The 21297-nt window shown below is 41.7% G+C and overlaps 1 protein-coding gene across 17 annotated transcripts in view; it reads left to right on the plus strand.

Moving 5' to 3' along the window:
- PTPRT (protein tyrosine phosphatase receptor type T) overlaps positions 1-21297 on the plus strand; it is a 621336-nt gene that overhangs the window by 584623 nt on the left and 15416 nt on the right. For all 17 annotated transcript variants that reach the window (XM_081867470.1, XM_081867484.1, XM_081867480.1 and 14 more), the window contains 8 exons: positions 1753-1840; positions 5929-6005; positions 10847-10883; positions 13310-13407; positions 13710-13826; positions 15823-15977; positions 19329-19464; positions 20959-21108. In XM_081867470.1, the coding sequence (XP_081723596.1) occupies positions 1753-1840; positions 5929-6005; positions 10847-10883; positions 13310-13407; positions 13710-13826; positions 15823-15977; positions 19329-19464; positions 20959-21108 (858 nt within the window). The remainder of the gene's footprint in view (positions 1-1752; positions 1841-5928; positions 6006-10846; positions 10884-13309; positions 13408-13709; positions 13827-15822; positions 15978-19328; positions 19465-20958; positions 21109-21297) is intronic.

A 21297-nucleotide genomic window follows, 5' to 3' on the forward strand; every position in this document is an offset into this window, starting at 1 on the left:
AAGGATTTTGTTCCTTCCTCATCTTTTTTCACATCAATAGCGCATGATGAGATCCCAAATGACTGCTACCATTCTCTGAGCAATCATTTGTAACTAGACTCTAATGTACAAATAACGCGTCATTTCTTCTCTATCTTTGATGATAGAAATGGGATCCCTAATTTATGTTTTTTGTGCTGCCCCCCTCCGCTCTAAAAATTCGCCACTATTAAGCGGCACTTTCTTGGTACAAGGAAATAGGTGTGTGATCAAAGATCTTCCCGTTTGCTGACACATTACTTCATACATGTGGAGATTTGAGCCAGAACTGCTTTTATTATCCTTCTCTGACACAAACAGGATCCATAGCATATCCTGACATTATTTCCAGAGGGAACCATTTGTGAACTGTGGTTTGGCATGATTATAATATCATTTTTAGCACATTTCACCACCATCAGCCAGCCCAAATGCAATGGCTAGCACTACAAGAAACAAACAAGTGCAATTTCTGTTTTGGTTTTTTAAGCAAATTATCTGTTATTGAGCAGCAGGAAATGTGCTTTCCTACGAATGGGTATGTTATAAAGATAATTATTATTTGCGCGTAATTCTTGAACACAGAATAAGGTTTCAGAAACCATAAAAAGCGTCATCTTTAAAGCATGCCAAACAAAACTGGGTTTATGAGTGGTGTGTGGGAGCTCGCCTTTACTATCTTCATCGCAGGAAAAGGCCAAAATATGGTATCAGTTCTGTGAAACGGGAGAAGATGCTTCAGTGTTACTCAATAGTATCATGGGCATTTCATCTTGATTAGACTTATTATCGGCCTACCATTCTCAACATGAAGGGGAGTTCATATAATTGCATTTTAATGAAAGCAACCTAATTTTCACCTCCTGACCACACAGGTCAAAACATAATTATCATTTGGATTTTGCACTTCACCAGATTTTCAGTACAGTTCTTGGCTCGAAAAAAGAAAAAAAAAGCCAAAATGCATCAAAATGTGTACAGTATTTAAAAAATTCATAATGGATTTCTTTTTGTACAGAGTGGTTTTTTAAAAAATAGATAAATAAATCACTGATTAAGGCGGAAGTCAGAAAAGGAAGAATGCTAAGAATGTATCTTGTGCTCTTGTGATATAGACTTGGTGGGTTGATTTCATGTATTTCTTCAGCTGAAATTAAATGGAAGAAAAGTCGTAGCTCTCTAAATTAAAGGAGCCTTGATCTGAATTTAATCAGCACTTTGAATTGTGCTCACATTAGCAGGCATCACTATATACAGCTACAATGCAGTATATGGATATATTACATGCGGCATTCAAATAGCTCGTGAGTTTGAGAAACCTTTATGCCTTGTTTTATATTACAAAAACATTGCCTCTGTCCTCTGTCAATTTAAATATTTTACAAGGCAACTTGTATTTCTCAGAGGCAAAAGAGAAGCAATCTATGTCCCTGTGTTAGAGATGGTGCATTGAAAAAGAACCCAATGATTACAAAGCCAGAAGCAAAATGTTTCCCACTTGTTTTTAGTGCCATTTGCATTGGGAAAGCAATTGTAAGCCAGTTTAAGCCATAGGATGCTAATGGTCTCTTCATCATTTTCTTATTAAATGTGCCCTTTCCTTGAGAAAAACAGTTGGCTTGGCTGGGTGTTAAATTGCATGCTGCCTTTTCCCTTACCCCTATTTCGTTATGTTAAAACACCTGAAGGCATTGGCCATTTCATATAAACACTCTGCTGTTGTTTATTTTGCAGGCTCTACCTGAGGGGCAGACAGCATCTTGGGATACAGCCAAAGAAGATGAAAACCGCAATAAGAATAGATATGGCAACATCATCTCCTGTAGGTGCAAATTCAAACTGAACTGAACTGAACTTCCTGTGTGTATCTGTAAACATCTAGCTGAGAGAGGGGGTATGTCTGTCAGCGTAACTGTGAAAAAGAATAAGAGCACAGAATTCTGAGCACTCTTAACCTTTCCCGTTTGATAATTTCATGCTCAAGTTTTTTTTGTTGCCATTCTCACCCCCTTCCTATCCACTTTTTCTCCCTTTATCTTTCTAATATTATGGGATTCTTATTTTTCTCAATGAACTGCAATCCCAAAGCCCTGTCCTTTCTTTCCCTTCCCAAATATAATAGGTTATGTATGAAAATGGGGAAATGGGGGGAGGATGTTCTCAGGGCTGAAGGTTCTTCTTCTCTCCATGTAGAACATTTGAAGAGGGTTCTGCACATATCCCCCTTCATGCGATCATCAACTCTGTTTTTGATTTTTTTTTTTTTTGCTGGGTAAACAGACCTGCTGACTGCATTAAATAGCCCTCTGCATGTGCACAGGGCTGTCTTTACATATTCTAAAGATTTGGGAATATGTCCATCACCACAGGCTATGATTTCTCCTATGCGCTTTTGCAAAAGCCGTACAATATCTGAAAACAGCAGGGATAGGGGGAAATGTGCTTCTAGACGTTGTTGGACTTCAGCTTGCACCATGCCTAGCCGGCGTAGTCAGTGATAATGGATGATGGGAATTTTGGTCTCAACACCCGGAAAGTCACAGGTTCACAGACCTAGAAGAGTCTTTCATAACATGGGTTGTAACCAGCTTAGACACTGAACGAGCAGAACAACTTCCACTTGTGCAACTGAACTTTCCGTTCTTCTTCTCTGCCCCACATGCTCTCCACACACACACCCCATCTGCAAATCTGGAGAGAGGGGAGAAGAGGAAAAGCAAAATTTTGTGCAGTGACTTCATTAAATACAACCCGAAGAAGAGTTGAAACTCAGTTGTGGCCTTGATTACAGAGAATTGTGGCTTTAGACTAATGGTCAGAAGTTTGTGGGACACAGAACAATACTTGTTGTTGTTTTTTCCTTCAGTGTTCCTATTTTCCTTCAATGCTCCTATTTTCAAGCCTTTTCCTGACCTTTAATTGACACAGATTCTTTCTTTGAACCAAAACCTGAAGCATTCATCTTCATGGCTTTACACGACAGGGAGCGCCAAGGGGCTAAATGTACACATACTTTCTCATTTTATCTCCTTTCACCATTTGTTGACATTATCTATACATATTGGAAGCTATTGCTTGTGACAAACACTTCTAGCTCCGGTGCTCTTCACTCCTAAAAGTGCCTGGGCCTTAAGGGACAGGTTTATCACCTCGCTTACAGATAAATGGCGAGCACAAAATCTCTAGGTACTAATCACATCGGCTACTTCGTCTTCCTTTCTGTGGATTCTGACTGAGGAAGCACGGGGCATCTGCAAATACCAGGTGGAACGTAATGACTCTCAAGCAATAAACTTAGGTGAATTCACCAGGGAGGAATCAAATCCAAGAAGAATTGAAAAGTTAAGAACTCGAAAGCAGCGAAAAGGAAACTTAGGCCAAGAGGAAAACTATTAGGTTCCCTCCTGTACTGGGCTGCTGTGCCTTTCTTTTGTTGTTGTTTAGTCATTTAGTTGTGTCCGACTAATGGAAATAATAATAATAATAATAATAATAATAATAATAATAATAATAATAATTTTTATTTATACCCCACCCTCCCCAGCCAAGGCTGGGCTCAGGGTGGCTAACAAGCAATAATAAAAACAGGAAAGGAGAATTCTACCTGGTGCAGCTTGCACCACACTTGCAAAATATATTTATTCCTACAGACTATTTGGTTTTCATGCTGAATATGGTGACTCTAGTACTCAAGCCTTGTGTGTGGCATTGCCACACCCTCCAACACTTCTCTGATTAAAATAGGGACATCCCATTCCATAATGATAACTTTAATATTTATACTCCACACATCTTTCTGGGTTGCCCCAGCCACTCTGGGCGGCTTCCAACATATTTAAAAATTATAATAAAAAAATAAACATTTAAAAACTTCCATATACAGGATTGCCTTCAGATAACTCCATACCCTCCAACATTTCTCCGATGAAAATAGGGACATCCTAAGGAAAAGTAGGACATTCCAGGATCACATCAGAAACTGGGACGGCTTCTGTAAATCAAGGATGTCCCTGGAAAATAGTAACACTTGGAGAGTCTGCATTACTAGCAGGCTCAATCCTTAAATGGGACTGGTCCTATTCACATTGAGTTCCACATACTCACTGGAGCACAACATTGCTTTCAATTGCAGGATTTATCTGGCTTTCACAAAAGACACTTCCTCGCTCCCTTAATTATAAAACATTTCTATATAGCATTTACATTTTTTAGCACTGCTGCAATGATTGATGATCCTGAGTTTGTGATCTCGAGAATTTGTTGTGCATGTGCAATGAGGCTTCCTATCAGCAGCACCACAACAACACACAGCTTCACAAGCAGCACCTGAAGCTTCTCTAAAACACAGAAAATGCCCTCATAGCAAATTTCAAAAAAGCTAATAATAATAATAATTTTATTATTTATACCTCACCCATCTGGCTTGGTTTCCAGAGAACAATCGGAATAACAAAAGGAACAACAATGATAACAACAATACTATTGCAGCTATTTGCAAGTTAGGATTAGTGGTACAGGGCTGAAGAGCAAAGTGGAAGATACACATATCTAGCAGTTGGTGTGATGATTGAACAGTCTTTTCGCATACGTCATTTTTCAGTATCTCAACCTCTTTTCTGTTCCCGCTGTTCCACTGAAAGTCATCAGCTATTAATAATACATAAACGCCTTGCAGCCTTATGAAATATATGTATCTTCCCAACACCTTCCAAACAGATAGAAATATAAAATTTAAAAGATAAGTTATGCTGTTAGTCTTAACCAAGCATAGCCCACTAAAAATATGAATAGAATAAAAGGCCTCATTACCTTCTGAAGGTTGAGCTGTGGTCGTTTATATTTCTTAGCCTTGCTTTTGAAGCAAAGGGTTCTCCCATGCCATTCACACTTTTGAGCAAAAGAACTCCCCATGGGAGATAAAACATTGTGAATGTTGCAATGTTCAGTCACTTGGCAACAAAATTAACCGCCCAGAACTGTTGAAAACCAAACAGGACACAAACATTTGAAAATCTCCTTCATTGTCAGAATTATTTTCTAAGTTCAGGATAGCATCTTAAATAATCTCGCAAATGTTTTTCCCAACATTACAGATTTCCACTTGTCTCACCATAAAGCTACAGCTCTCCATCCATATATATATGCCTATTAACAATCTATTTATCCATCCTGGCATTCTGATGCTTTCTTTCTTCCTTTCTATTCTCTCTTGTATCCCATCTTCTGCATAGTAGCACAGGAGCCAAAGTCTATTTTTTAAATTAAAAAAACCACTCTGCACACCACATCATTGCAGATGCATGAACAAATGAGTTCTAATAATCAGCCTATGGAAAAAACCTGAATCCTAATAATTTTCATCTATCTTCATTGTGCTATGAATTATCTTCCCAGCTCTATATCTACCTCATTTAACAACAAGTGTTTTAGCTTGCACCAAGCAGGCTGTTTATAAAAAATAAATAAATATGGAATATCCCTAGCCTGCCTAGAGATAATTCTTATGCAAAAAAGTTTGCTTTTTGTGTCTGATTCAACTGCTTTTCTGCAACGATTCAGCTGTACAATCCAGTCAAGATGTTACAAAAGGTGCTAGTTTTTCAGAACTTTTTGAAGGAAATACTAAGACCAAGAAGTGTGTTAATTAGATCAGAAATCATACTAAGGGTGTCTGAGAAATGTGAATTTTATGAGTTCAAATAAATAACAGACAAGCTTCTGAATAACTAAGGCAGGCATTGAGTTGAAGCAATGTGCATTTAGCAGTTGAAGAAACATCAGTTAGTGTTGAAAATCCTTTCAGCCTGAATCTTCTATGTTCTTTCTTCTTTCTGCTGTTCCTATTTTCTTTGATACATATGTTCCTGCCTTCAAGTAACAAAACAACATATTTTCTTTGATTATTTTCAGATGATCACTCCAGAGTGAGACTGCAATTGCTGGAAGGAGATCCCCATTCAGACTACATAAATGCCAACTATATAGATGTAAGTGCTATGGAAACTTTTAAGGATCTTAATGGTGGGTGGGTGGGTGGAGTAAGTGAGATGATAATGTTTGTTCTTGGATCAATGTCTTGAAGTAAAATAGAATTTGGAGCCTCCAATACTTTTTTTTTACAAGCTGTAACTTTTCAGTCCCACCTGAAATAATCCTTTGAAATGCTTGCAACATTCCAAAATGCACAGTGATTTTATCAAAGCCCCAGCCCCGTGCAAATGTAGTGACTTCCTGATCTCCTGACCAGGATGATTAGATCAGAAACAAGCTCCCTTCTGTTGCGTCTCTTGTATCTGTTTGTTCTCTATAACTAGCACATGCAAAGTGTGAATTGACATAGTAGTCATTTTTGTCTAATGGAAAGCAGGAGACAGTGGGAGATTGTGATTTACAGTGCAATGGTCCCGCCTCACATTATTTGTTTTAGGAAAGAGGAAGCAGCCGGACCAGGTTAGATTATTTGTTCATCTAGGTTGGTATTGTTTAGTCTGAAAGGCAGCAACTCTAGGGTCTCAAACAGGTTTTTTGTTGGGGGGTTTTAAGATTACCTGTCAGTTTATCATTTTTAAATGGAACAAGGCCATAGCTTAGTGGTAGAGCACATGCTTTCCATGTAGAAATCCCAGGTTCAGTCCTTGCTATTACTATTAAAAAAAATCAGGTAACAAGTGATGGGAAAGAGCTCTTCTTGAATCCATAGAACAAGTGTGGAGAACCTTTGGCCCTCCAGGTGCTGCTGAACAACTCCCATATTCATCACCATCTATTAAATTTGTATACCACCCTTCATTTGAAGATCACAGGATGGTTCACAACATAAAAATACAAAATGAGAAGACAAAATGCATGATAAAAAACAAACAAAAGAAAACCAATAGCTCACCTCCTACAAAGACATTTTAAAAGGTCATAGCATGTTTAATTAGCCCAAGGCATGGTTATAAAGAAATGTTTTTTGCCTGGCACATAAGGGTGTGCAATGAAGTCACCAGGTGAGCCTCCCTGGGAAGAGCATTCCACAAATGGGGAGCCACTGCAGAAAAGGCCCCTTCTCGTGTGTCTGCCTTCCGGCCTCTCATGGAGTGGGCACATAAAGAAGGGCCTCAGAAGATGATTGTAGGGTCCAGGTCAGTGCATATGGAGAGTGGCAGTCCATGAGGTATGGCAGCCCTGAGCCATTTAAGGCTTGAATAGGGCCCAGAAACTAATTGGCAGCCAGTGCAGTAGGGCTAGGATTGGTGTTATATGCTCAAACCACCTTGCCCCAGTGAGCAACCTGGCCCCTGAATTCTGCACCAGCTGAAGTTTCCAAACCGTCTCCAGCGGCAGCCACATGTATAATGTGTTGCAGTAATCTAACCTAGTGGTTACCAGAGCATATATGACATAAGTTAGGCTATCCCTGTCCATATAGGGGTGCAGCTGGGTCACCAGCTGAAGCTGATGAAACCAGAAATACCTCTAAGCTATGTACCTGCTCCTTCAGAGGTGTGTAACCCCATCAAGAGCAGGCAGCACTCCATCCAATCCCCTTTAACAGTGCCTCTGCCTTATTGGGATTGAGCTTTAGTTTGTTGGCTCTTGTCTAGTCCACTAACAAGGCAAGACACTGGTGCAGCACTTCCACTGCCTCACCTGCAGATGTAAAGGAGAAATAGAGCTGTGTGTCATCCGCATACTGCTGAGCACATGCCCTCAGACCCCTGGCCATTGGTCATGCTTGCTGGGAATGATGGGAGTTGTAGACCAGCAACAACTGAAGGGCCACAGGTTCTTCATAGCTGCTCTATAAAACAACTTCCTGTGTTCATATGATTAAACCTGGAACTTGTTGTGTTCTAGCCATATGCCCAATTGTCGAGCAATGGTCCCTTCCAAACACTACAGAGACAAGAGCAACTGTGTCTAATACAATGTCTAGTTTGGCTTTGAACTCAATGGGACTTTTCTACCAAGAAACAAAACAATCCAACTCATCAGGTTGTGTGTTTGGGTTGTTCAACTGAGTGGAAGTGTCCCTCTGCTCACTTCTGTCGCTTTCACAGCCATCAGATGTCCTGGGCTTGACACAGACCTGATCACTGCACTGTCCTGGCACTGAGATTAGGCTCAGTTATTTGCTCCCCTCTAACTGCCACTGAAGTTGCAGAGCTATGGGATGCTGGGGGGTGCGGGTGGGGAGTGGGGAGTTTGGCTTGTGCCCTAAGTATGCAGCTTAGTATTTTGAAGCACAGGGCATGTAACCACTTGTATGCATCCTGATAATGTATAACAATGGAAAGAAGGATGCAGACATCGGTTTGAACACTTTCCATCTCATTAATAAAGAGTTGTGGATTCATGACTAAATGGAAAATGTATTAAGCAAAGTATTTAATAGCAGTCCTGTTTCTAATGTAAGTCTCTTTAATCCTTAATGATATCACAATATTTTAAAGAGATCCTTCAATTAAGGGAAAGGAAAAACATATTTAATATAGAGCAACCCACACAGTTTTAAAAATCACTGATGCCTGAGTCAGTTTTGACAAGAAACAGATGTGTTGTTTTCAGATGAGGGGACACAGATTTCTCCATGTTCAATCTATTAATGACTAAGTAAGTAAGTCTTCCTAAAGTGAAAGCAGTTTTAATAGAAAATGTGAAAATGGAAGATCTGGCTTTCATGTTTGCAAGGTCACATAGGGTGATGTTCCCTACTGGTCCTACTCAGAGTAGACCCTTTGAAGTTAATGGGCATAAGTAACTTAGGATCATTAATGTCAGGAGGTCTACTCTGAGCAGGACTTGATTGAATAAAACCATTCTCCCCTCCCTTTCTTGCTTTTGAAATATAAATGGTTTCAGAATTTTCACGACAGTAAGAAACATTGAAGCAGTTCCTGTGATGAGTTTACTGAATCATCAATGATACCGTGTGCTTTGGCAGCCTCATTTGAATCATAGAATCATAGAATCATAGAATCATAGAGTTGGAAGAGACCACAAGGGCCATCGAGTCCAACCCCCTGCCAAGCAGGAAACACCATCAGAGTACTCCTGACATATGGTCGTCAAGCCTCCGCTTAAAGACCTCCAAAGAAGGAGACTCCACCACACTCCTTGGCAGCAAATTCCACTGTCGAACAGCTCTTACTGTCAGGAAGTTCTTCCTAATGTTTAGGTGGAATCTTTTTTCTTGTAGTTTGGAACCATTGCTCCGTGTCTGCTTCTCTGGAGCAGCAGAAAACAACCTTTCTCCCTCCTCTATGTGACATCCTTTTATATATTTGAACATGGCTATCATATCACCCCTTAACCTCCTCTTCTCCAGGCTAAACATGCCCAGCTCCCTTAGCCGTTCCTCATAAGGCATCGTTTCCAGGCCTTTGACCATTTTGGTTGCCCTCCTCTGGACACGTTCCAGTTTGTCAGTATCCTTCTTGAACTGTGGTGCCCAGAACTGGACACAGTACTCCAGGTGAGGTCTGACCAGAGCAGAATACAGTGGCACTATTACTTCTCTTGATCTAGATGCTATACTCCTATTGATGCAGCCCAGAATTGCATTGGCTTTTTTAGCTGCCGCGTCACACTGTTGGCTCATGTCAAGTTTGTGGTCAACCAAGACTCCTAGATCCTTTTCACATGTACTGCTCTCAAGCCAGGTGTCACCCATCTTGTATTTGTGCCTCTCATTTTTTTTTGCCCAAGTGCAATACTTTACATTTCTCCCTGTTAAAATTCATCTTGTTTGTTTTGGTCCAGTTCTCTAATCTGTCAAGGTCATTTTGAAGTGTGATCCTGTCCTCTGGGGTGTTAGCCACCCCTCCCAGTTTGGTGTCATCTGCAAATTTGATCAGGATGCCCTTGAGTCCATCATCCAAGTCGTTGATAAAGATGTTGAATAAGACCGGGCCCAAGACAGAACCCTGTGGCACCCCACTAGTCACTCTTCTCCAGGATGAAGAGGAACCATTGATGAGCACCCTTTGGGTTCGGTCAGTCAGCCAGTTACAAATCCACTGAGTGGTAGCATAGTCAAGTCCGCATTTTACCAGCTTCTTTACAAGAATATCATGGGGCACCTTGTCAAATGCCTTGCTGAAATCAAGGTAGACTACATCCACTGCGTTCCCTTCATCTACCAGGCTTGTAATTCTGTCAAAAAACGAGATCAGGTTAGTCTGACATGACTTATTTTTCAGAAATCCATGCTGACTATTGGTGATCACAGTATTCCTTTCTAGGTGCTCACAGACTGAAGGCCAACAGATAGATGGTGAAGTGGGAAGCGCGTCAGCAGTAGAGATGCTGGTGAATCGTGCTCCATCCCAGCTCAACTTTGACCTTTGGGAGCCTGTATTTCTCACCTTAAAGGGCCATAAATTGATCTTCACCTGAGATTTAGAAGCTAGAGAATCATTCCCACCCTTTTCCCACCCTGCTTTTCCCACTCTCCCACAACACTCCTCCCCTCAATCCCCATCCATCACTTACAATTAAACCACATTTACTGAGCAATTACAAGCAGCATTGGACCTCTGACCATAGATAGACGGTTCTCCTATCTCTGGCACCTGGAGCTCTATGTAGAAATGAACCACAATGCAGTGTTCTTGTATTTCTTGGGAAATGTCGTTTACACAGTATAGTAGCATACACAATGCTCCAGGTAGCTAAGGAGGGAGGGTTCCCCCTTCCCTCTCCCCACCGCAGAGCACTACTTCTCTTTCAGATGAACATTGATGTGCATGGTACCAAGCAAGCTTCTAACCTTATAGATGCATATCTGAAGTGCCCCTGAGATGGTAGCCTACAGAATTCCTTTCTTTTGTTTTCTTTGCAGGGTTACCATCGGCCTCACCATTACATTGCAACTCAAGGCAAGTATAGCGAAACCACTCAGTTGTCCAAATGACATGGTATAAACATTTAAAAATAAATACATAATAATTGACCTAAAGATTTCTAGAAGTGACCTGTTGAGATTAATCGGTAATAAAGGCACATTCTAAGTTTCTGCATTGATTAATGTATTTTTTAATGAAATAAAATAAAATCTGAATGGATGGCTAGTGGATGAATGGTGTTCATATTTGTGCAAATGTCTGTGCTAGAAAGACAGAATAAATAGATGATGAGTGGTGTCTCAGAGAGAAAACTGGTGTCCCTGCCTACTTTGACTTTGACTTTGACTTTGCCCATTCTTCAGCTTTGACCCTGACATGACCAGCTCCGATCGCTGGTCATCAATATCTGTGGCCCTTCACTTTTGTTTAATTGAAAAAATGAATTCCTGGTGTACATAAGCAGATCTCCCTCTTTTGCTAGGTCAATCTACAATAGCAGTGAGCACTGTTTTCTCCTGCCAGTGGTAATGATCTGTCTGCTCCCAATGTAGATATTTATTTTCCCCTTGTTTTGGAGGTAGATCTTCACTCACCCCTTCTTCCCTGGTGGGTGGTTCACCTCAGGTGTCAACATTTCTTGGGCTGGCCCTGGATTACTCTCAAATGAGTATAACAGGTGTGGGGAACGTGTGGCCCTTCAGATGTTGCTGCACCCCAACTCACATCAAACCCAACCAGCATGGTCAATGGTCAAGGATGATGGAATTTATAATCCAGCAACATCTGAAGGAGCCCATGTTCTCCTTCCCTGTTATACAGATTATATATTCATATAACAGATCAATGCAGCTACTGTTCTGGAAAGCAATTCCTTTCTGACTTTAGTACGTTATGTGTCAGAAGCGCGGACCACTGGGGGAGGCAAGCTTATTTGCCTCAAGCCTGGAAAAGATTATTTTTTATCAAATAAAATAGTGCCTCTTTCAATTTTTCTGAGACTACATAAAAAGAGGGAAAGCGGACTTTTAAAAGACAGGAGACATAAGGAGGAAATAAACAATCTGATGGGATGAAGAAATGGACAACTTGAGGAGGCATCAAAGGCCACATTGAGATGGGGGCCATAGGTTGCCCATCTGTGATCTACAAGAAATGAAATGATACAAAATCTCAGAGCTTGAAGGATAATTTGTCTTCTGCTACAGAAGCACACACTGTATCATAACTGGAAGATGGCAGAAAAAGCCTGTTTGGTTTATGTCACTCCAGAAAGCAGAGACTAAAGAGATTGGTACCCCTGCAACCTACACATGAGAAAAGTTTTAAAGCTTCAAGAGGCAGGCTGATAAAGCTGAGTAGAGACTATAGATTTTTGAAGACTCTTTAATGTGGTGTGATAGATCTTTCGCTGCCCACTGCTATATACATTCAATAAACAACAAGAGCTGTTTCTGATCAGAGGCCACAACAGGGAAAAGAAAATGAATATGTATACTCACGGGCACCAGGAGTTCTTACTACCTTCAAGTCTCCAAAAATCTATCTTTTATACATTTGCTGAAAAGGAACAATCTACAAAAATATACCTGAATTTCTCGGGCTGTTATTGGAGTGGGTGATTCATTTTTATTACAAACTGAACTTTTAGTGAGCCCATTCAAGGGGACCCACAATGATGCTTTTGATTAAGGAAAATAATCCAACTTTTTGCCTTTGATTTGAACAACAGGAAGCCCTTTTCAAGCCACAATATTCTTAGCACTACGTTTCAGTACTGTTAACGATACTTTCAAAAATAAAGTAATGCAGGACAAAGTCATAAATATGAAAAGAAGCATCTAGCAACATATCCAAGGGGAGGCAGCTTTCTGTTAAATGCCACACATTTTAATAATTAAACAACAATTAAGTTGTGACCCAGAAGTGTTAGGTTGATTCCAATGAAGTCTTTGTACAAGTGGAATGACTTCTGTTCATGCAGTAGAAGACCTCACCTCACCCAATTTCACCTCACACATGCTCAATATGTTCTGGAGAGCCCCCAACCTTTTGGAGCAGATTTGAGGGAGACAAGGTGGAAAGAAATGGAAGGAAAGTGATGAGCACTGACTTTGTTGGATTGAACCCACTATCACCAAAAATCTCATCAAGTAACTTGGGATTCTAGCCCTCATGTTTATCTAGTAATTACCCTTCCCAGGCCCAGCACTCTAGATTTTATTTTGAGTTGTGTCTTCACTTCCTTCCTCATTTGTCTCCTCCATGGCTCCAAATTGAGCTACCAGTGTATCATTTTACATTCTGATCACTTCGTTGATTAAAAAGTTTTGTCACTCAAGAAAACAAACAGTCCACGCTTTAGGAGGTTTGGCCTTTCAGCTGCGGTGGAGAAAGAAATGGATTGTGCTGCAATCAGCACATGGATGTGCATTCTCTCTCACACTTCTTTTCGCCCTCAGGACCAATGCAAGAGACGGTCAAGGATTTTTGGAGAATGATCTGGCAGGAGAACTCTGCAAGCGTAGTCATGGTCACAAACCTGGTGGAAGTTGGCAGGGTAGGATGACGATTGTTCAAAGCAAATGTGGGGACAGATCTTTGTCTCCTCCCACTTTGACAGATGGACAGGGCAACCAACATATCAAAGCGTTGCCCTGCAAGGTGGGGGGGGGGAAGGGTCTCCTTCACTGGAGGTTTTTAAACAGAAGTTGGATGGCCATCTGTCAGGGATTCTTTAGCTGTGATTCCTACATTTCAGGGGTTGGATTAGATGACTCTTGGGGTCCTTGCCAACCTATGGTTCTATTTGTAGCCATACATAATGTGCTAGCATTCAGTTTGTGATCTTTATTGTCATAGGTGAAGTGTGTCAGATACTGGCCTGATGATACAGAAGTCTATGGAGATATTAAAGTCACCCTAATTGAAACAGAGCCATTGGCAGAATATATCATACGCACTTTTACAGTTCAAAAGGTAAGGACACACTAGCCCTCCCCTCACCAGCAGATTCTTTTTCTTGCCACTAGGTCAAAGCTGTTCGACATTTCATTCAGATTACTGATGGGTAGCTACGGAGTTGCCAATACTATTTCTAAGTGTACTAGAGACAGCTTAAAGGAGGATAACACTGTCAGTGACAGCTATATTCTACCCAGTGGCGTCGCTATGGGGGGGGGCGGTGCATTCCGGGTGCCATGTCTAGGGGGGTGACAAGAAGGCACCCTGCGGGGGCTCGTTGGGCACAAGCAGCCATCGCGCAGCTGCAAGCAGAGGATCCCAGCGCCAGCAGCAAACCACTATGTACAGCACATGTGTGGCATCACACACATGCACTGTACATAATGACGCCACACATGTGCTGTACATAGCGGTTTGCCACCGGCTCCGCTTGAGCGCTGTACAGACGTCAGTGGGATCCCTCCAGTGCTGCTACAGCCGCATATAGAGTTCACGTCTGTAGCGGCGATGGAGGGATCCCGGCACCACCTGTACAGCACTGGAGCGGCGGCGCCGGCAAATCGCTATGTACAGCGCATGTGTGGTGTCACTACATACAACGCATGTGTCGTACGTAGCATGCCGCACATGCGCCCTACGTAGCAATGCCCCGCCCCGGATGTCACAACGCCTTTGTTCGCCCCTGATTCTACCTTCCAGAATCAGAGGCAGCATACCAGTTGCTAGATGGCACAAGCTGGCACAACACTTTTGCCCTTGCATCCTGCTTGTGGGTTTCCCACTGGCCTCTGGTGGGGCCACTGTGGGGAAATAGAACGCTAATCTACATAGGCCTTTAATCAGACAGGGGTCTACTTATTTCTTAAGCATTGTTCCTATATGATCAGAATGGTGATGGTTAACTTTTATTTGTATATCTCAGAGAGGTATAACCTGCTCTCAGATTTAGAAAATGTATACGTTTAGGCTTGTGTCCAATGCAGCGCTAAGTAACCATCCCTTTTCTGCAACGATTTATGCTTACGCAACAAGCCTTTCACTTCTCTCCCACACCTCTAATATGTTATGGGAGTTTCCCCAGCCATTTTGAAGCCGATTTGGAGAGGACACAGGACACATGCAGAGAGAGGAGAGGAGAAGCCATGTTGCATGAGTGTATACCTTTGCACTGATGCGACAGTTACTTAGTGCTGCATTAGATACTAGCCCCCCGCTTTGTTCATTTTATACATTTCAATTAATTCAAGACAATAATATATTTTAGAAGCACAAGTACACACAACACCAAAGAGCAGAAGAGAAACTTAAAAACAGAAATAAATTAGTGAAAACATTAAAAGAGTAGATAAAAAGGAAGACCACTGCCATTTTCACTATGTTAGGATTTTCTGAATTGTTATTCCTCATTTCACTTCTGTTATTAATTGGGAATGTAGCCTAACTGAATATGGTTCCCCATTGAAAGGCAGGGAGGCCTGGCATAATTGTGTACCATTTCTACTTTGGAAGGAGTCAGATCCTTTCATAGTCTGTTTTTTTTATTAAAAAAAAAAAAAATCCAGCTTGCTGTTGGGTAGGTTGCCAGGCCATTTCTCACTATGGCATAAATGTTCTCCATTCAAAGCTTGGACCAGCTTTCAACATATTTCTGCATGCAAAGGCTTAATCAGCTTGCTAGTGTTCATCTTGTTCCCCACACAAAGCCCTGATTGGACTCGGGCTATTGTGTACCTCTTCTGTGAAATTAACTGTTCAACATCTCCTGCTAAAATGAATCCATCATAACTGGTTGAAAACCTGTTGTTGTCTTAGAGCCATCAAAGTGGCTTTTTCAGTTTTTCTCCTCTACCATGAAAAGCTGTGTATACAAAGTATATATGAAATGTTTTTGGGTGTAAAGAAGTGGCTGGTTGGGGTGGGTGGGAAGGGTAGATGGCAGAGAATTGATGGTGGTGGTGATGATGATACTACTATTACAGAAAAAACACTTGTTTTTTTGTATCCTTCTTAGAAAGGCTACCATGAGATCCGAGAGATCCGCCAATTCCATTTCACCAGCTGGCCAGACCATGGGGTTCCTTGTTATGCCACTGGCCTCTTGGGCTTTGTTCGACAAGTGAAGTTCCTCAATCCACCAGAGGCAGGGCCTATTGTTGTGCACTGCAGGTATGCCTTTAATTCTCTCCCTCACTTCTTTTCATCCATTTTCCTCCTGGTTGTGCTCATTCCCTTGGCCCAGAAGGCACTCCACCACCTTGCCCTAGGGGGTCATGGGAATGAATATTGTGCAGCCCAAATCCCTGCTTTATAACAGGATCCTCCCCCCAAATTTGCTTCATGCATTAGCCTACTGCAGATTAACCCCTATTAGGTAAGTGTGTCACAACCAAATGGGAGAGATGTGTGCTGTCACACAGAAGATGGAGCAAGCTTGTTTTCTCCTGCTCTTGGAGGGTAAGACCCAAACTAATGGATTCAAGTTAACAGAATGGAGATTCCAACTAAACATCAGGAAGAACTTTCTGACGGTAAGAGTGGAATGGACACTTTCAGAAGGTGGTGGACTCTCCTACCTTGGAGGTTTTTAAAGTAGAAGTTGGGTGGCCATCTGTCATGGATGATTTAGTTGCAATTCCTGGACTAGATGACCCTCAGGGTCACTTCCAACTCTACAATTCTGTGATTTTGTGGTAGCCCCCTGCCTGAGGTGGTTGCTTCAGCCTTCCACATTGGTGGACCATCCTTGATTGCACTACACATTTCTGAAGTCTTCCACTTGGAGGCTGGGTGGTGAAACTTACCCATAATAAGCTGCAAAGTTTAAAACAGGCATCTTTCCTTTGCAACAGTTATTTTAGAGGGGGTCAACTTTTTTTTCTTTTCAACCCAAGGGATGTGTTTCCTCATGGGCAACCTTTTGGGGTCTATATGCTTGTGGTGAGTGGGGCCAGGGACAAATGTGGCAGAGCCAGAGGCAGAAGTGGGTGGAGCAATGGATGTGAATCTTCCCTCTGTATGCAAGATCGTTCCAGCCATACAAGACCCAGATTTATCTTCACACACACATTTCTCCGTCCTTATAAGCAAATGGCATTACCACAAGTTCAACAACACATTGCAGCCAGGCGAAACTCTCAAGGAGTGCACAAAGTAAAGCCAAGGAGGAGGGTGGATGGCATGGAGAAAGTCTCAAGGGCTGGAATGAATGGTCTGATGGGTCATATTATTTCCCCAGGCCTGATGTTCCTCATCCCTATTTTAAAGCATGTCGATAGCTAGCTGCTGGTTCAGGTCATGCCCCTAGTGGCACTGATGAACCCGAACATTTGATTCCTTTTCTTTTTTAATTTTAGTGATCAAATGACATTCCCTCCTTTTAAAAATTTAAATGGCTAGCCCAAAGTAGTAATTACTAAATTTTCCCTAATGCTTCCTTGGACAGTATTACTGTCATTCAGTATTTATGAAGTGCAGGGTTCCTCTAAATATAGAAATCTTACAGCTATTTGTTATAATTTTGAATTGCAGGAAGAGAGTTAACGTTAGGGAAGGGCCATTTATTCACTAAGATTATTCATATTATTCCTTCCCAGCTGTCGATTGATCTGGGCCATTGATTCATTGCCATTAATGTTTCTCTGCTTTGCCCATACTTCCTGCATCTGAAATTTCTCATGCCTTTAGGAAAAAGAGAAAGACTTTCTAGTTTCTTCTGTTCTTTACAGATTGGGAGAAGGGAGATCTGTGATAAGGCTTGTATTTAGAGCCTAAACATTTGTTCATCCAAACCTGAGCTTTTGTGCCTGGGACAAGTAGCTGGTAGATGTTACTGGGACCTGTTGATGGTCCTGTGGATCAATGAAGGGTAGAGGTGGTGGCTGAGGGGTAGAGCAGTCGCCACTGTGGAAATGTGTGGTTTCTAGCAAACTTTTCTTTTCCTGGGGTGAATAGTCAATCAGCCACTGAGTGCTTGCCCAGTATTGACTGAGGTGCAGCCACCACCACCTCCCAGCTACTACTGGTGCCACTTGCCAGCACTGATTGTCCCATAACAGCAGCCAGCAAATCCTATGAGTGGCCTTCTTCACCAGCCAGTAATAAGTAGCTACTTCAGCACCACTTCACTTCAGCACCATATTCAAGGCTCTGTCTCAAAATCTGGTTTTCAGAAGCTCGTCTCTTGAATACTGGAATTAATATCAGATAGAGCATCCTGGGTAATGGCAGATCACATCACCCTCATCACAAAAAGGCAAACTACAGAGGCAGAATCCTCAAAATATGTATCTGTTGGTGCACAGCATGTCTTCAGATGATAGGTTTATACATTTCATTTAGAAGGTTTAGAAATTCCTCCCCACAGCGGGGAAGAAACAAATGCCTGCGAATACAAAATTAGCATGTTGGGGAGAAAGGTCTAGACCAGCAGTTCTCAACCTGTGGGTCCCCAGATGTTGTTGGACTACAACTCCCATCATCCTTGAGCCTTGGCCTTGCTAGCTAGGGGTGATGGGAGTTGTAGTTCAACAACATCTGGGGACCCACAGGTTGAGAAAGGCTGCTCTAGGCCATATTGGCTGTGAGTCTTGGAAGACCTGCTCCTTACCTTGCAGGCCTTTTTATACCTGGCCTGGGAGGATGGGGCCCTGACTGACTCCAGCTACAAAAGCCAAGGCTGCTGAACAGAGTCTTGGCCTGAGGTGCTCGTTGTGGAGGGGGGTTGTTGAGGGGAAGGTTGTTGCTGTTTTGATGTTTGATTTGTGATGTTTTAAAATACATTTTTAATGGATATCTATCGACTGGTTTTATTATCTTTTGCATGTTGTAATCCACCTTCAGTTTACTATATGAAAATGAGGGTTGCAAATATTTAAACGAATAAATCAGTACAAACATTACTGGACAGTCTTAATACCCCAGATACTCAGAACGGTGAGATGCTTGCTTTGAAACTTCTTGCCACCAGGTCTGGATATCCACCTGTATGATCTGAATAATTTGCATAGGGCAGAGATTAGAAGGAAACCACTAAGCATTGTCCAAATGTGTCTGTCTTGGAGAAACTGGAAGTTTGCTTTAAAAAAATGAAAAGCTGAAGAAAGACCCCTTTGAAATCTGACTTCAGAGTCTATCTCTCTCTGCTTGTCAACAGAAATGAGTTCCACACCTGCTGTTCCAAGCTGTTTGATATACATATGTGTTTTTGTTTTTAATTTAGGGTATTGCAGAAAGTACGACTTGCTATCTTGGGTCTTCTTTTCCTTTTGGTATTTTCTCCATTTTTTCTTTTAATATCTCTGCTCCGTACCTGTTCCTGAAGTTTTCTAGCCTTGCATTCCCCAGAGAACTGGAGTGGCACTGCAGTGCTTGTCCAGACCTTCAGGGCAAAGAGGGACTAATGAAGGAAGACAGCTGAATTTACAACACTCATTCCCACCACCACCACTGAATGCTCTGCCTTTTCACGGTCCATTGATCTAGTCCCTGCTTCTCTCCCCCCCCCCACCTCTCCTTCAGTGCTGGTGCTGGGAGGACAGGGTGCTTTATTGCCATTGACATCATGCTTGACATGGCAGAGAACGAAGGTGTGGTGGACATATTTAACTGTGTGCGGGAGCTGCGATCCCAGAGGGTCAACTTGGTGCAGACGGAGGTAGGTGTAAGGATGCATTTTCTTGCCTGTCAGCTTGTTTCCAAGAAACAGCTCTGCACTACCAGATGGCTGTAGCCTATATAATGGAAGACAAGGCAAACATGTGAGCGTATCTAGTATGCCTGCGAAGCCTGGTCAATTAATCCCTTGGTGCAATTTGTGGAATTATGTTGAAGGGTCAGCAGATATAATTTATTAAATTTATATCCTGTGCCCTTCCTCTGGAAGGAGCCCAGGGTGGCAATGATCTATATTTATTTTTAATACAAGTACCTAAAAAAGCACAGGCTGCTGGCTCTATCTGAGAAGAGGCATTTCACGTACACATACAAGGAAATGTCTCATAATCTAGTGCCTGAATATGCCATGCACATGCATCATTGAAAAACAAAGTCTGCTTTCATCACTGGAATCACACAGCGTAATTTGTAACGCACAAGCTAACATTAAACATCTATCATTAGCTTCCAAATCCATCTCACAAAGCTGCTGCTATTAAACCCACCAGTTTCCATTAATTGAAACACAGTCTGAACTATATCCAGCCTCTTTAAATTTCCCCAGCAATCATTCAATTCAAATCTACTTTTTAGCTGGGAAAATCTGAGGTGGCCATAGTCCTTGTTTTGCATTCAGCATCTTTAATCCAGGCAACTTCAAAATGAGAGATTTGACATGATCATCATCACAAGTTTGTATACATTATGTTCATCCCACCTCTCACTAGAACCAGATGTCTTAAGTATTCGGTTACTTCACACATTACACCTCTTAGCCATACACATATTTTATATTTATACCCCAAATGTAAGAGATTATTTTGACAAACAAGTTTTTGCAAACATATCACAATGCAGACATGCTGATCAAGGATCTGTGATTGCCGTCAGCACCCTGTTGTACATAAATATGGTGGCAAACCTGGGTTTGTCTCCACTGACATAAGTAGTGAAATGGCCCTTTTAGGAAAAGCAGTTATGTTCTCAGAACAATCAATAATTAAAAACCAGGTAAAATATTTCATAGGTAGAATATGTCGCAGAATAAAATCTATGTCCACTTGTACACCTTTGCTTAAGCATGTACACCAGGAATTGTAGTTACATGTTGTAAAATGTAAATTGCCATATGCATGAATGGTGCTATAGAAATAATTAACTGGAATCAGTTTTAATGCTGGAGATGGATTAAGATCCAGGCAAAACTTTGCCTATCATTCCACCTGCCCAAATGCTTTTTAAAATGCATCTGTTACCCATGTTTTGACATGTGTTTGCCTTGGCATTGGGTTTGCTTTTATCCAGGAGGGGAAAACACACACACACACACAGTGAAAAAATGCAAGCCCTACCCACTCCAGTTGGACGGTAGGAGTGTTTTGTTGACCCGAGAACTCTGAGAGGGAATGTTGGGCATTTCATTATTAAAGTAGGATGTGTAAGATTGATCCTGAAGAGACTGACAATGATCAATGTACAACTTCTTACTGCGTAGGAACAGTATGTCTTCGTTCATGATGCCATTCTAGAAGCATGCCTTTGTGGCAACACAGCCATCCCTGTTTGTGAATTCAGATCCATATACTACAACATTAGCAGACTGGATCCGCAGACGAATTCCAGCCAGATTAAAGATGAATTCCAGGTAAAACAAAAATAAATATGCAGACCTCGTATTTTGTCAGTCATGGAATAGGTGATGACTGGCATGTCTCAAATTGTAATAGGGTGCCAAGGATCCTCGCATGTATATTTTCAAAATGTCCACATTTGTCACCTTCTGTGTATTAGATACAAAAGAGAGTGTACATAGCTCACAATGGTATATAGTCAG

Source organism: Podarcis erhardii (assembly GCF_964252035.2).
Source record: "Podarcis erhardii genome assembly, chromosome: 6".
NCBI classification, from domain to species: Eukaryota; Metazoa; Chordata; class Lepidosauria; order Squamata; family Lacertidae; genus Podarcis; species Podarcis erhardii.